Here is a 13,591-nt window from a genome sequence, read left to right on the forward strand (position 1 = left end):
AGGCCCGTTACACGACCACAGCAGAGAGAAAGAAAGAAAAGAAGGACGATAAAGAGTCGTCCCGCGGTACGCGAGACCCCGAGTCCATGCAGAATGCAACCGTAGTAAGGAACCCCAGTAATGGAAGCTGAGCACTTGGCAGCCGGGTCCAATGTAGTAAGGAACCCTAGTAATGGAAGCTGAGCACTCGGCAGCCGGGTCCAATGGATGGGTTTTCCCCGCCCACCCCTTGAGCGGAGAAACCCCAAGCCTGGAGCGCAAGAGGAACAAGTGGAGGAAGAGGAGCAGCGGCAAGGATTCCCGCGGCAGCTCGCGGTTCGCTCCCCAGCGACGTACCCAGCAGGCCTGGCGACTTATCATTTCGCGCCCACTAACAACCTCGGAAGCTCGTCCCTAACCGCGGAAAGCCATGTCATGTGTCCATGTGGACGCGCGGGCGTATCTAGATACAGAAGGATGTGGATAGCCAAGGGGAGGGAGGTAAAGATGGGCATCTTGACCTTCTTCGGGACTTGCTTGTCTTTATCGTGATCACCATCACTGTTATCACCATCACCACTATCCTCATATGTTGCTCGCCTTCGCAAGCAGCTAAACGCATTCGAGCATACATACGGTCGTCGACTTAGACTAGGTACCATTGTCAATCCTCAACTCCAGATTGGTCCTACTACTATTGATAATTACGACTGCTACTACCATTCTTCCATAAATCAGAGCGTCAGCCAAGCACGGGGTGGGAGAAAAAGAAGACGACGACAAAGCGGCCCGGCTCTTCATTGGAGGGGTTCGAAAAACAGAAAAGAAAAAAAGAGAGAAAGCTGTCTTGTTAGCAGCAAAAAAACCTAGGCTAGGACGTGAAACGTCGTCGTCGCCACGATGGTAATCATCAAGTCCTTCCACGAGCCTCTCACGATCCCGGAGATCGACCTCTGGGATCTACTCTTCGAGAGAAAGGACCGGCCGTTCTCCGAAGACAAAGGTAAGTCGAGTTCGGACCTGCTTGGCTAGCAAGAAGGAGAGGAGCCGAGAGGACAATCCTGCCCCCCTTAGACCCCGAAGCACCGCGAGCTTGTTCTAACCCGGAGTGAACCCCTCCCCCTCCCCCTTGGCAGAGATATACATCGACCCGGAGACGAAGCGCTCGTACACGTTCGCGCAGGCGCGGGACGCGGGCGCCGCCTTCGGCCGGGCGCTGCGGGCGCGGTGGGGGTTCGGGCGCGGCGACGTGCTCGGGTTCTTCTCGCCGAACAGCATCGACTTCGCGCCGGCGTGCTTCGGCGCGCTGTGGGCCGGCGGCGCGTGCTCGACGGCGAACCCGACGTACACGGCCGAGGAGCTCGCCTTCCAGATGCGCGACTCGCGCGCCGTCGGGCTCGTCACCCAGGCGCCGCTGCTGCCCGTCGCGCTCGCCGCCGCCCGCGCCGCCGGCATCCCCGAGCACCGCGTCGTCCTCATCGGCGACGCCCGCGACCCCGCCGCCCGCTTCCCCTACTTCGCCGACCTCCGCGACGACGACGGCGACGCCTCCTCCTCCGCCGCCGCCGCCCCCCCGCGTCCCCGCGTCGACCCCAGGAAGGACGTCTCCCTCATCGTCTACAGCTCCGGCACCACCGGCCTCCCCAAGGGCGTCGTCCTCACCCACTACAACATCGTCGCCAACCTCCTCCAGCTCGCCCACGTCGAACTGCTCAACGGCCTCTACCACTCCGGCGGCCCCGACGGCCAGGGCGACAGGCAGATCGCCATCCTCCCCTTCTTCCACGTATACGTAAGTGCCCTTACCCCCCCGCCTTCCCTCACGCTCGACTTAGCCGAGCGCGAAGACGGAAACGGAAAAGAAGAGCGAGCGAAGCTGACCGCTCTGCTCTGCTGCGCTCGCAACCCTTCTAGGGCCTCACGTGCATCGCGCTGCAGAGCATATACATGGGGATATCGGTGGTGGTGCTGCCGCGGTTCGACATCGACGCGTTCTGCGCGGCGATCCAGGCGTACGGGGTGTCGTACGCGTCGGTGCCGCCGCCGGTGGTGCTGGCGCTGGCGAAGCACCCGGCGGTGGCGCGGTACGACCTGTCGGGCCTGAAGTGGATCAACTCGGGGGCGGCGCCGCTGGGGCGTGACCTGGTCGACCTCGTCTGGAAGCGGCTGCTCGTGCCGGTGATGCAAGGGTACGGGCTCTCCGAGACGGCGCCGGTGCTGACCAAGGGCACCGTCGCCGAGTGGGCCCGCTACAACGGCTCCTGCGGCCGCCTCGTCCCCAACGTCGAGGCCAAGGTCGTCGACCCCCAGTCCGGCCGCGAGCTCGCCCCCGGCGCCGGCGAGGGCGAGCTCTGGTTCCGCGGCCCCAACGTCTTCCCCGGCTACCTCAACCGCCCCGACCTCCAGCCCGACACCTTCTCCGACGACGGCTTCTTCAAGACCGGCGACATCGGCTACGTCGACGCCAAGGGCAACTTCTACATCACCGACCGCCTCAAGGAGCTCATCAAGTACAGTAAGCGCCGACCCTCTCTCTCTCTTCATTTCTTTTTTTCTCTCTCGCTAACCGACGGCGGGCAGAGGGCTTCCAGGTGGCCCCCGCCGAGCTCGAGGGCCTGCTGCTGGGGCACCCGGACGTGGCGGACGCGTGCGTGGTGGGGGTGCAGGACGACGAGCGCGCGAGCGAGGTGCCGCGGGCGTACGTGGTGCTGCGGGCCGGGGTCGCGCCGTCGGACGGCCGCGCGGCCGACATCGCCGCCTGGCTCGCCGACCGCGTCGCCCCGCACAAGCGCCTGCGCGGCGGCGTCCGCTTCCTCGACCTGGTCCCCAAGAACGCCAGCGGCAAGCTCCTCCGCCGCGTCCTCCGCGACCAGGCCCGCCAGGAGGACGCCCGCAAGGACGGTGCCAAGCTGTGACCGGCGAGGAGGAGTGAGGCGAGCGAGCGAGCGAGAAAGGAGGCCGGGCCCGCGGGCGTGCGGATATCTTCGTCGGGTCGGCGAGGAGGAGGAGGAAGAGGAGGAGCAGGGGTTTTGTACGTCCTGTGCTATGTCCTTATCGTGGAAGGATGCCTAGCGGGCTCCAGATTCTATGCGTTGTTGTGTCGCCGAAGGGCAGACGGATGAACGCGTGGTGGATCGACAGAAGCGGCGCGCATGTACTTACTAGATAACTCTGCAGATAGGCTGGGCGCCGGTCCGGTGCTTCCTCTCTCCCTATATATATATTTATAGCTCTGGTAGCTCCCGTCTACACACCACGCACGCGCGTAACCCCTACGTTTCGGGGCCTCCCGCCCTCCTTCTCTCTTCTCCTTTCACATTCCTCGGTTAGAAAGTGTGTTGGTACAATGTATAATCTCTCGGGAAGCCGGAATCCCTACAGCGGCAGCCGACCCCCTCCCTGGCGCACCCATCTATACGCGAGCAAGCCGCGAATCCGCCCTCGTCCCTCAGACCAGCTTCTCCGTCTCCTCCAACAACCTCTCGACCGTGAAGGCCGCGTCGCCGCGCGAGAACTCCTCGAGCAGGCGGCGCTTGCCGGCGTCGGCGGGCGTCGCGCCGCGGCCCTCCGCGCCGTAGAAGCGGGGCAGGAGGGAGACGAGCCAGCGGGCGTCGCCGACGGACGCGCCGCGGCCCTCGACCACGGCGCCGGCCATCAGCACGACGGCGCCGCCGGCGGCGTCCCCCCGCGTCGACAGCCCGCCCTCGCCGCCGTCGAAGTAGTGCGTCGCGCTGGTGTGCGGCAGCGCCCACTCGCCGCGGGCCTGGAACTCGGCGAGGCGGGTGAACAGCACCGTCGCCGTGCGCGTCTCCGCCCCCCCGGCCGCGGCCGCGCCCCCCCCCTCGAATATCCACTGCAGGTAGTGCAGCTCCGCCCCCGCCCCCGCCCGCGGCACCGGCAGCACGAACGCCGGGTGCCGCCGCGCCGTCGCCTCCACCGCCGCGAACGTCGCCGCCGGGATCGCCGCGCACAGCGCCCGCGCCGACCCCGCGTGCCGCAGCCGCCACACCGCCGCCAGCTCGCGCTCCGGCAGCGCCCGCGCCTTGCCCAGGTCCAGGATCTCCGCCAGCGGCCGCGCGCCGCCGCCCGGCGGGTTCCTCGTCGCGCCGTAGCTCGCTATTGGTGGCGCTCCCCTGGCGTCCGTCGGCGTCGGCGCATCCCCGAGCACCGCGTCCAGCCCTGGCACCCCCGCCACGCCGTCGCGCCGCCGCACCTCCCGGATCCGCTCCCCGTACGCGGCCCGCAGCGCGTCCACGTCCCGGTACCCTTCCTCGCGCGCCTTGCGGTCCAGCTTCTCCCGGTACTTCTCCAGCACGCTGCGCGACGCCTGCGTCGTCGCCAGGAACCGCACGTCGTGCACGCGCGCCCACCGCCGCTGGCTCGCGCCCGCCTGCCGCGGGCCCCCGCGCAGCAGCACGTCGAGGCGGCCGCGCAGGCCCGGGACCCGCGCCGTCGCCATCGTCCGGGTGGTGCGTAGATGGATAGGAGAGAGGGCGGTCGTGCGAGACGTGCCTAGGTGGAAGGAGAGAAAAAAAATAGGGAATGAATGTTTGCTAGCGGCCTAGGTAATGCTAAACCCGCTCCGATGCTGGTGCTAATGATTGGAGGGCGTAGGTCGGTTGCTGCGTAGGAATAGGAGAACACAGGAGTTGTTCTTCTGCTACGTAAAGAAACTCATCAGACGCTCAGGAGTTGAAGTATCTCGGTATTGCATGTCGGAGATGTCCAACGACTCTTTATCTAATCTGGACCGAAGGTTCCGATGATTACCCCGTTAAAGAAATAGTTGCCGATAGTTGATGCATGCTTGTAGGTATTGTGAAAACCGATATGTGCGTGTGGCGGCCATTCCCGCCCCCCTCTAACCTAGAATCAATTATCTCTACGGCACATGGCCGGTGGAGACGACGAGCTTCCCCAGTTTGCACGCACAGACTCGGTAGCCTATGAGATCCTCCTCGATTGTAAACACCATCCTGTTCGACAACCTAACCGTTTGCTTGCTAGCATGGGCCCCGCAGTAAGAACACGCCATCATGCCCACGGATAACCCGAGCGAGCACCAGGAAAGGCAACACGAAGGAACGAACGCGCTCGTCTAAATCGCACAGCACTCATACAACAGCAGGTCTCGTTCCCGAACAAGACCACCGGCAAGGCTAACCGACATGTAGCATTAGAAAAAAAAAAGAGTACTGGAATTGTCCGTCTTGCTCTCGCGTAAAGGTCTGGTTTTCTCTTCGGACCTCGTTTGTCCTCCCCTCTTCTTTAGAACCACGATACGAATCGTGTGTAAGCTCTTGGGTCCTGGTCTTGATCTAGATCTAGATCTATCTTCTCTCTAGCCACCCCCTCATCTTCCCCACCCTTCTAACTCTTCTAGAGAGTCTATTATAAGGTTATCCCCCATATTCTTGCCGCTTCGCGCCTCTCCGCCTCGGCTTTACTCAGAGACCTTGAAGGTGATGGTCGGGCTGTCCGGCTTGAAAGGCACGCCGAGCTCGAACAGCTTGGTCACGGCGGCGGCGAAGTCCTTGAAGAATAGATCGTTGTCCTTGGCGTACTTCTCAACCCACGGCTTCATCGCCTTGTCCTGGATGAGGGCGTAGTCGGCCGGAAGCATCATGAGCGACTTGGTCTTGGCGTCCTGATACTGCTTAGGACCATCCCACTTGCGCCAGTTCCACTTCTCGTCCAGGAGCAGGCGGTAGTAGTCGTTGGTCAGGACGGTGGGCGAGAAGGTCCACGGCCCCTCGAACCCGCTTCGGTCGGTGTGGCACCGGCCGAGAGCGTGGGCACCGGCGAGGGCCACGATCTCCTGGTCGTTGAAGCCCATGCGGTAGAAGATGTCCCTCAGGTGGTTCGAGCCCTTGGCGCCGTCGGGGAGACGGCCATCGGGGGTGCAGGCCGCCGCATCGTGGTCCTCGCGGCCAGGCCGGAACGGGATGATGGGACCTTGCATCTCCTGGATAGCACAGATCCCACCGATGATCCAAAGGTCACCGTAGCTGATCCAGGGGAACTTGGCTGAGAGCAACAGAATCGGCGTTAGCTTCTCGCTGCTGGTACTCGTTTCACAGAGCGTGACGAACCCCCTCGTCACTCGACTAGTACTTCGAAGACGGAGAAAAAGCAAAAAGAAGGAGGAGGGGGGAACGTACCCTTGACAGGCTCAAGGAAGTCCCGGGCGTGCTTCAGACCAGCGTTGGCGCCGTGGTCACCCTCGGGAGAGAAGCGCATGGTAGCGCCGTTGCTCCCGCCGGTCTTGGTCTCCTTGTCGTAGGTTCCACTAGCATGCCAGGCAAGGCGGACCAGGACGGGGCCGTAGCTGCCGTCGTCGTACTCGTCGTTCTCGTCGAGGCGGCCGGCGATCTCGTTGTAGACCTTCTGGTAGTCGTCCTTTGTGGGCGTGAAGACCTTGGCGGTGACGGAGCCGCCCTGGGTATAGAAGTAGTAGCCGGCGCCGCCGGCGACGGCCGCGCCCGCTACGTAGAGCAGGGCCGACGAGCCCGAGCTCTTGGCGGGCCCCGACGAGTAGAATCGTCGGCCGTTCTGGCGGAAGGCGTGGCGGGACGACGTCACGAAGGTGCTGCGGGCGGTGGTGCGCAGCGCCGCACGGGCGAACTGCCGGGACACGGCGGAGGCGGACATCTGCGGTAAAATCGCGGTCAACGTCAGGTTATATATACGATACGCCCGCAGAGGGTTCTACGGGCCATCTTATGCTTATATTGGGTGGGGGAAAAGGTGCGTCTTACGTTTGGCGTTCCAGATGCACAGCAGAGGAATGCGATTGCGCGTATATATACGGGGAGGGAGAAGGGAGGGGGCGAGGGAGGAGAAAAGGAGAGGGGTATCAGAATTAAGAAAAGTTGACGATTCCAAGGTCAAGCCCCAAGAAGAATGTGGACAAGGGGGGGGGAGGAAGAGAGAAAAAAAAAGAGTCAGAGGGAGAAGCAGCTCAGTCGGCGGCATGTAAGGTCGGGCAAGGCAGGCCGGGTACGTACATATTAAGCCAGGGATTCGTCAGAGCAGCAAGTGCGAGGAGGGCCAAGGCGCTCGCAGATGGAGCCAGAGGCCGAGCTGTTTAGTAAGAGACAATCTGAGGGCGCCCATTGGCTGGCCGCTCTCGTCTTTCCATTCTCTCGGCTTCTCTGGTCGGTGGGCCCATCTTTTAAGGCGCCATCGTCGGCGCTCGCAAGGTCGGGTGTGCTGAGCGGGCGTCCTGGGTCAGTATCGTGGGTAGGGGATATCACCGGGCCTGGTGTAGGTATAGGAGGCAGATGCGTGTTGCGGAGGGGAGCGGAGGAGCCGAGAGTTGGAGCTGTCCTCCTCAGTGACGAAGCATATGATACCTATACCTGCCTTAGGTACCGATCTCCGAGTTGCCATGGGATAGAACTCAGCACCCAAGGTAGCAGGTACTCGATCAACCGGAGCTCGATATCGGCACGTAATTTTGTAGGCATACTAACGGCTACTAGCCGTGTTAGGCGATAGCGCCCGGAAGAATCTAGGTGTTACAGGCCTTCACATATTACCTAGGTATTGTGCTGCGAGGTTACCGTCTACCTCCGAGCTTGCCCGCCGCCAACTTGAGCGATTCCCCTGTTCCTAGGTAGGTGGGTAGGTAGGTAGGTACATAGATATCGCACCAGCACACGTTGGTAGAGACACACGATTGTCCGGGGTCGTCTTTTTGGTCGACGCCAAAACATCTGATGCCAACCTCAAAAGGGCAATCTAGGGCGAATCCGCGCCCGGGGTCGCAGTCACTTACGAAGCGAAGCGGTGGTGGTGGTGGTATTGCTGTGACGGGGCACCTAGGTAGGTAGGTAGGTATGTATGCAACCTACCGTCAACACGCGCAACCCGCGTGCGAAGTTCCCAACAAGACAACACAAGAGAGAGAGTGTGTGTGGCATGCCTACCTACCTACGTAGGTAACCTAGGAAGGTCGATGCCTACGTCGATATCCCGTGTTCGGTGGGTGGGCGAGTTATTCCATTAGCAGGTAATATCGGCGAATTGGCCAACAGGCGGGGCGCGATGTGTGCTGCTCCTCTCCCCGGACACGGCGGGCCACCCACCTACCCCTACTTACCTACCTGCCTACCTCGATTCCAATTCCACGCCTACGCTACACCTACCTACCTACCTACCTACTCTATACCTAGCTTTCGCCCAAATTCTCGACGGACAGGCCAAACGCCTCGGACCCGCAGTGGACCCGCGCTCGCCCCGGCGCCGTCCAGTGGTGACTTGCCGGTTACATAACATGCCTGCTGCTATTTGTCACAGGCGGGGACCCGGCCAAGCATTGGAACGTCTCGTGCTAACCCGCTACGGCCAGGTGGGACAGCTACCTACCTATTAAAGATGCTGGATACGGGGCGCGAGAGAGAGTATGGGGTATGCCCCGCCAGCGATGCACATCAAGATATACCCGTTACGTAACGCGCCACCAAGCTGTTTATACCTATCCACCGTATATTCCCTACTTATCCGTGGCAGATAAAGGCACCGCGTCTACTTACAGACCTACCTAATCTTCTAGGTCCGTTCCGCTGACGTGACAAATACCTAGATAAGTTACGGGCACCGGTGTGGGCGCATGCTAGCTTAGATTAGGCACGGTTGGACCGGTTATGCTCGCCGTGTCCACGCAACGTTATTTTTCTTCTCTTCGGCCGAGGCGGACGGGATACGCAGCCATTATTACCAAGCTCTGCTCAGGTCAGCCAGCGCCGCTGGGGCGGATGCCGATATATCCCCCTCGAGCCTCCCTCGCGCTACCAGCCGAGATGGAAGCCAGCCAGCCAGCCACCTAGGTAGGTACCTACCTACCTCCTAGCTATCTAGGTACCTCACCTATTTGGGGATACACCCAGTCCTTCCGCCGTACCCAGGTAGCCGGAAAAGGAGGCACCGAGCTCCGGGAATCAGGAAGAGGTAGGCTAGGAAGAGGAGGAGGTAGTATCTCGCTTCTTATCTACCTCCCTCCCTCCCTCTCTCCCTCCCCCTCGAGGCGGCGGCAACAAAAGGCAGAGAGGTAAGTACAGGTAGATGCGGTGCCACGCACCCCTTGAGCTTAGATGCCACCCCTCGCTCCCCGCCGCAGCACAGCGCCGCGCATTCCTAACTCTCCTCCAGCAAGAAGGGCCTAGCCCTCCCATCTCCGATGACCGGCCGGCTCGACCTTGCGGCAGACGCACGCAGGTCAAATCCCACCCCATTCCATCCATCCCCTTTGCCTCGTCTCCCCTCACGTACACACCCACCACCACCACCACCACCACCACCACCACCACTACCCCTTTCACCACGAGCCGAGACACCTCTCCTAGGTCCATCCCCGATGGCTCCAGGCCCCCCATGGGAAAAAAAAAAGTTGAGAAAAAAAAAAAGAGGTAGATACGTGTCGACGCACGCACACGTGCGCACGCGCGTGTTCCTTCGCGTGCCGCTGTGCCTACCTGACCTCCTACATACCTACACACCTCACCTACCTACCTACCTACCTCGGGAGAAAAACGCGGTGCGGAGGTTACCTAAAGCACTACAAGTCGTACCAACGTCTCGGGTGCGCACCGAAATCAGGCAACCCCAGGCTCTATAGACCGCGTACATACCATACCTACATTATCTACGCGTAAGCACGTCCGCCTACTTGCTTAGAAATACCGAGGCAAGAGGCTTTTTTTTTTCTCTCATCTTCTCCTTTGTCGAAATTCTCGCGTCATCTTGCCTTTTATTATATCTATATATATAGAGGTAGATATCCTCACGTACAGAACCAGCCTTGATAAGCCTACACCTGCAGGTTACGCGTAGAACGTAGGCGTCCCCGTTTTACGCAACGTATATACGAATCTATCTGATGAGTCATTTTGTGCCTCCGTGGCGCTCGACGCCGGCACCGAGGCCGACACATCCAACCCACGGGGTTCTTTGCTGCTTACCGATAACGCCGAGGAGACCTCGATGAATCCCACGTTGCACATGCATACGTACATACCTACACACCACACCTTAGGTAGATGCCTAACATACACGGCATGGACGCAGAGAGACAGAAGAGTACGGTGGCGCACGTCTCTCTCATCGATGGCCGCCGCTTCTCTCGCAGGAAATGAAACGGGAGTTTGTATTCATTAATGGACGGGGCAGTCGGATCGGATCGGTCAACGGATCGATCTGAATCCCTGCCAGTCGATCGTAGAGAGTGCGCGCGTAACTGGAGCCGCCCCCTTCGCTTCTTCCTCTCCCATCTATGTATGGTCTCGTACTTTTTTCTTTCGTAAGCAGTCAGACCGCCCACCTGTGGCAGCTCCGGCGTCCCCCCAAAGTCATTATACACAACAGCAGGCCGACACACGCACACGCACACACGCACACGACACACACACGCACACGCACACACGCACACAGACACCTTCATATCAGACCCCTCCATACTACCCTCATGCCCAACCGTCGAATCCCTCGTCTGCTTCCCCGCTACCGCCGCCTGCATGTCAGATACGCACACCGGAGACGCGAAATTAAACCGAGTATGATACATGTACATCGTCCTGTCTCGTTACTTATTGGAACGATGCGGTGCCTTGCGCACCCGAGTCTGCCTCCGTGTAGTACTCAAAGTACGCCGGATACCGACTCTCGGCCTTGGCTCGCGTCGCGTCGTCGAGCGGAGTCTTCGACACTCCGTTTTCCTTAACGGCCGCCTCATCGAGCTTGGACAGAGAAGTAGGCCTAGGCAGCGTGTTAGTATAGTAAAGCAGACGGAGCTGAAAAGGGGAGGGGGAGAAAAGAGAGAAAAAGATAATTAAAAAAAAGATAGCACATACCCGTAGATCTCGCGGTCGACGACGAGGAACTGCTTCATCGCTTCCGCGCCGCCCCTCTCTTGCAGGTAAGTAAGGTACGTCAAGAACAGCTCCTTCTTGGCCGCCGACGAGATCCGGCTCTTCGCCAGCAGCTCGTCGAAGATGTGCTTTATCCGCTCGGCGTGCTCCGACTCGACCTCGGCCCCCGTGGGCTGCTCCAGCTCAAACTCGAGCCACTTCTCCCAGAAGTGGCGGCTGTCGGCGTACCACTGGACGTTCTTCGAGAACACCGTCCTCGCCTCCTCGACCGAGCCCTTGATCTTCCACAGCAGGAAAGCCCATCGGGTGACCAAGACCGCCTTCGTGAAGATGTCGATCGGCGGCGCGTCGATCTGCGCCTTGTAGACCTGGATGGCGGCGTCAAGCCCGCTCTGTCGTCTCTCGAGGTTCGCCCACGACACGATCGCCTCGACGCAGTCGGGAAGCTGCGCTAGCACGACCTCGTGGATGTCTCGGGCGACGCCCACGCGACCGCACGACTCCTCAAAGTAGGCAAACTGAAGGCGGATGCCCGGTCGGCTGATAGGCACGAAGATGGTAGCAGCTCTCATGTAAATGTGCCGCACTTCCTCCTCCTTGCCGGGTTGGGCCGACATCCATCGGGCGTATCGGAACCAGAATTCGTCGTAGAGGGCGCATGTGACGATGCAGCGCTCGTAGAGGAACGCGATCCTGGCAAAGTCGTGCTCCGCCTCCTCGAAATCCAGGTACTTGCGCCAATTCGCCAGCTGCGAATTTTCCAACTCGGTGACGTGGAAGTAGGGCCTTTTGATCTCCGACTCATAGGTCCACCGTTTGGTCGTCTCTTCCTGCGTCTTTTGGAAGGTCTCGTAGAACATCGTATCGATTTTCGCACGGATGTCTCGCTCCACTTCGAGCTCGGCCCGCGGCGCCGTGCCGTACGCGGCGCTCTCAGCTTCCACTTCGGCTCGGAGGCGCGTGAGCGTGTCGGCCGGCACCAGCTCCTTGATGGGGCGGGCGTGCGCGAGTTGGCGGAAGCGCTCGAAGTAACGAGCATACTGGTGCATCGGGATATGAATCACTCGCTGCAGGATGGCGAAGATCTTGTCCTGGGCCTCCTGCCTCTCTTCGTACTCGATGTACTTGTCCCAGAAGAGGTGAGCGAGGAAGTCGAGGCCGACACAAGTTGCGGCCCGCTCGAAGAGCCTGGAAGCCAAGATTAGCCAAGACAAAGACGACGGAAAGGGGGGGAGGATTTAGGGAGGATGGGTGGGTAGGTTGGCAAATACAGGAGAGGAGGGATTGTGTAGGCAGCTATTCCAATTCCAAATCAATCCGACTGAAGCGTAGGAGGGCTGAAGAGTGCGACGAGGGTGTTTTTATAAGGTCAAGAAGATGACTCTGTAGGGGACCACGGCCTGGCAGAATCTGTGAGAAAGCATCCAACATGTCATGGATTCTGTTGGCATCTCTCACCGTCGACGACTGGGCAGTCGTGTATGAACTTTGCGTCGTGTTGGGGACCGGTAGGTAGGCTTTGCTCTGTCGGTGGTAAAAAGTTACGGGGGTAGGAAACTTCCTATCTAACTTACTCTCTAACCAGATGGGGGGTGTGGGTGGTCTCCATCTTGAACGAACAGTACGAGGTCCATAGGTCGACGCAATTTGTTATGCTCGCACAACCACGCTCGTAGATCTAGCACGTAGGTCAGCTTTGCCGGCTTGCGGAGCGTTTGACCGGCTGTAAATACCATCTCAGCAGATTCGGGACCGGAAATATTGAACTCGAGGTCGGCGTACTTCTTCCAGTAGCCGAACAGCAGCGGGAACTTGAGGAGAAACCGGTCATAGATATCCCGAAGTGTGGCCAGTGCCTGGGGACTCGAATTGCGATTTAGGCCTCCTTCCTGAGCCTCGCACGCGCGGATGAGCTTTTCCCACGACTCGAAGTTGTCGGTATCGGCTTCCTATTCACGCCCAGTTAGACGGTGTCGCGAGAGAGAGAAGGGGGTGGGGGGGGGGGGGGGGAGGCAGTTTCGTTGCAGGCATAGCATATAGCACAGCTTAGCTTGAGCAACGGAGCGTCTCAGCTACGTACCACTTCGAGGGTCAGCTTCTTGATCTCGGCATTCTCCTCTTCGGAGGTACCAAATTGGTCAAAGTCGGCCATGATGGTGATGTGTGCCCAACGAGTCAGCCCTGACAGCGTGTGCACGGAGGCGTCGTCGAGGAGGGATGGGTTGGCACGAGGCTGCCAGAGGATGATGAGTTCACCACGAGCGCAGAGATTTCACGGGAATGGATATAGTGCTCAATGCGGTATAAGGATTATGAATTGGTGCTGGTTGTTATCCGTCTGCAAGGAGAGAGGCGGTGATGAACAATGGTGGATAGGCGTGTTGTGTGCAGGAAAGGGATAACAATAAAGCCTCGAGATCGACGAACAATATGATGCTCTCGGAAGAAAACTGGTCGGTAAGGTGAAGGAGAGCACATGCAACTCCGACGTAGATGAGGCTGGGAGTACAGGACATGCCGCGTCTTCTTGGTCTGTCTTGGTCCATGGGCATACCTTAATTCGTACACAGTGCACGGGTATGTTGCATAATTCTAGCCCTATCGGGGATAGAGAGTGGCTTGAACAGGCTTATGTACATTTCTACGTTGGGTACCTCCCAGTTACCTGAGGTGCAGGTATGGATGTCAAGGTACCTTTAGTACCTTAGGTACCTAGCCTAAACGGAGGAGAAGAGGTATGACAC

General features: G+C 59.8%; 4 protein-coding genes across 4 annotated transcripts; 1 reads left to right on the plus strand and 3 right to left on the minus strand.

Moving 5' to 3' along the window:
* The first annotated feature begins 705 nt into the window (after positions 1–705).
* GGS23DRAFT_279268 (acetyl-CoA synthetase-like protein) lies at positions 706–3,100 on the plus strand. The gene is made up of 4 exons (XM_051512535.1): positions 706–982; positions 1,116–1,771; positions 1,894–2,494; positions 2,560–3,100. Exons 1-4 carry the CDS (start codon positions 880–882, stop codon positions 2,892–2,894), a joined length of 1,695 nt encoding a protein of 564 aa, XP_051375320.1. The 5' UTR covers positions 706–879; the 3' UTR covers positions 2,895–3,100.
* A 327-nt stretch (positions 3,101–3,427) lies between these two features.
* GGS23DRAFT_602902 (ATP11-domain-containing protein) lies at positions 3,428–4,438 on the minus strand (the record flags this gene model as incomplete). Its single annotated transcript, XM_051519392.1, has 1 exon — positions 3,428–4,438. The coding sequence occupies one exon, from the start codon at positions 4,436–4,438 to the stop codon at positions 3,428–3,430; it is 1,011 nt and encodes a 336-aa protein (XP_051375321.1).
* Positions 4,439–5,225: 787 nt separating this feature from the next.
* GGS23DRAFT_279324 (cytochrome c peroxidase) lies at positions 5,226–6,890 on the minus strand. Its single transcript, XM_051512536.1, has 3 exons — positions 6,738–6,890; positions 6,141–6,630; positions 5,226–6,006 (listed from the first exon to the last, which is right to left on the minus strand). The coding sequence occupies exons 2-3, from the start codon at positions 6,628–6,630 to the stop codon at positions 5,423–5,425; spliced, it is 1,074 nt and encodes a 357-aa protein (XP_051375322.1). The 5' UTR covers positions 6,738–6,890; the 3' UTR covers positions 5,226–5,422.
* A 3,122-nt stretch (positions 6,891–10,012) lies between these two features.
* On the minus strand, positions 10,013–13,440 carry GGS23DRAFT_551289 (pre-mRNA-processing factor 39). Its single transcript, XM_051515336.1, has 5 exons — positions 12,928–13,440; positions 12,581–12,796; positions 12,422–12,525; positions 10,830–12,035; positions 10,013–10,734 (listed from the first exon to the last, which is right to left on the minus strand). Exons 1-5 carry the CDS (start codon positions 12,997–12,999, stop codon positions 10,566–10,568), a joined length of 1,767 nt encoding a protein of 588 aa, XP_051375323.1. The 5' UTR covers positions 13,000–13,440; the 3' UTR covers positions 10,013–10,565.
* Positions 13,441–13,591: the final 151 nt, after the last annotated feature.

This window comes from Durotheca rogersii, assembly GCF_024521655.1.
Source record: "Durotheca rogersii strain YMJ 92031201 chromosome Unknown GGS23scaffold_3, whole genome shotgun sequence".
NCBI lineage: Eukaryota > Fungi > Ascomycota > Sordariomycetes > Xylariales > Xylariaceae > Durotheca > Durotheca rogersii.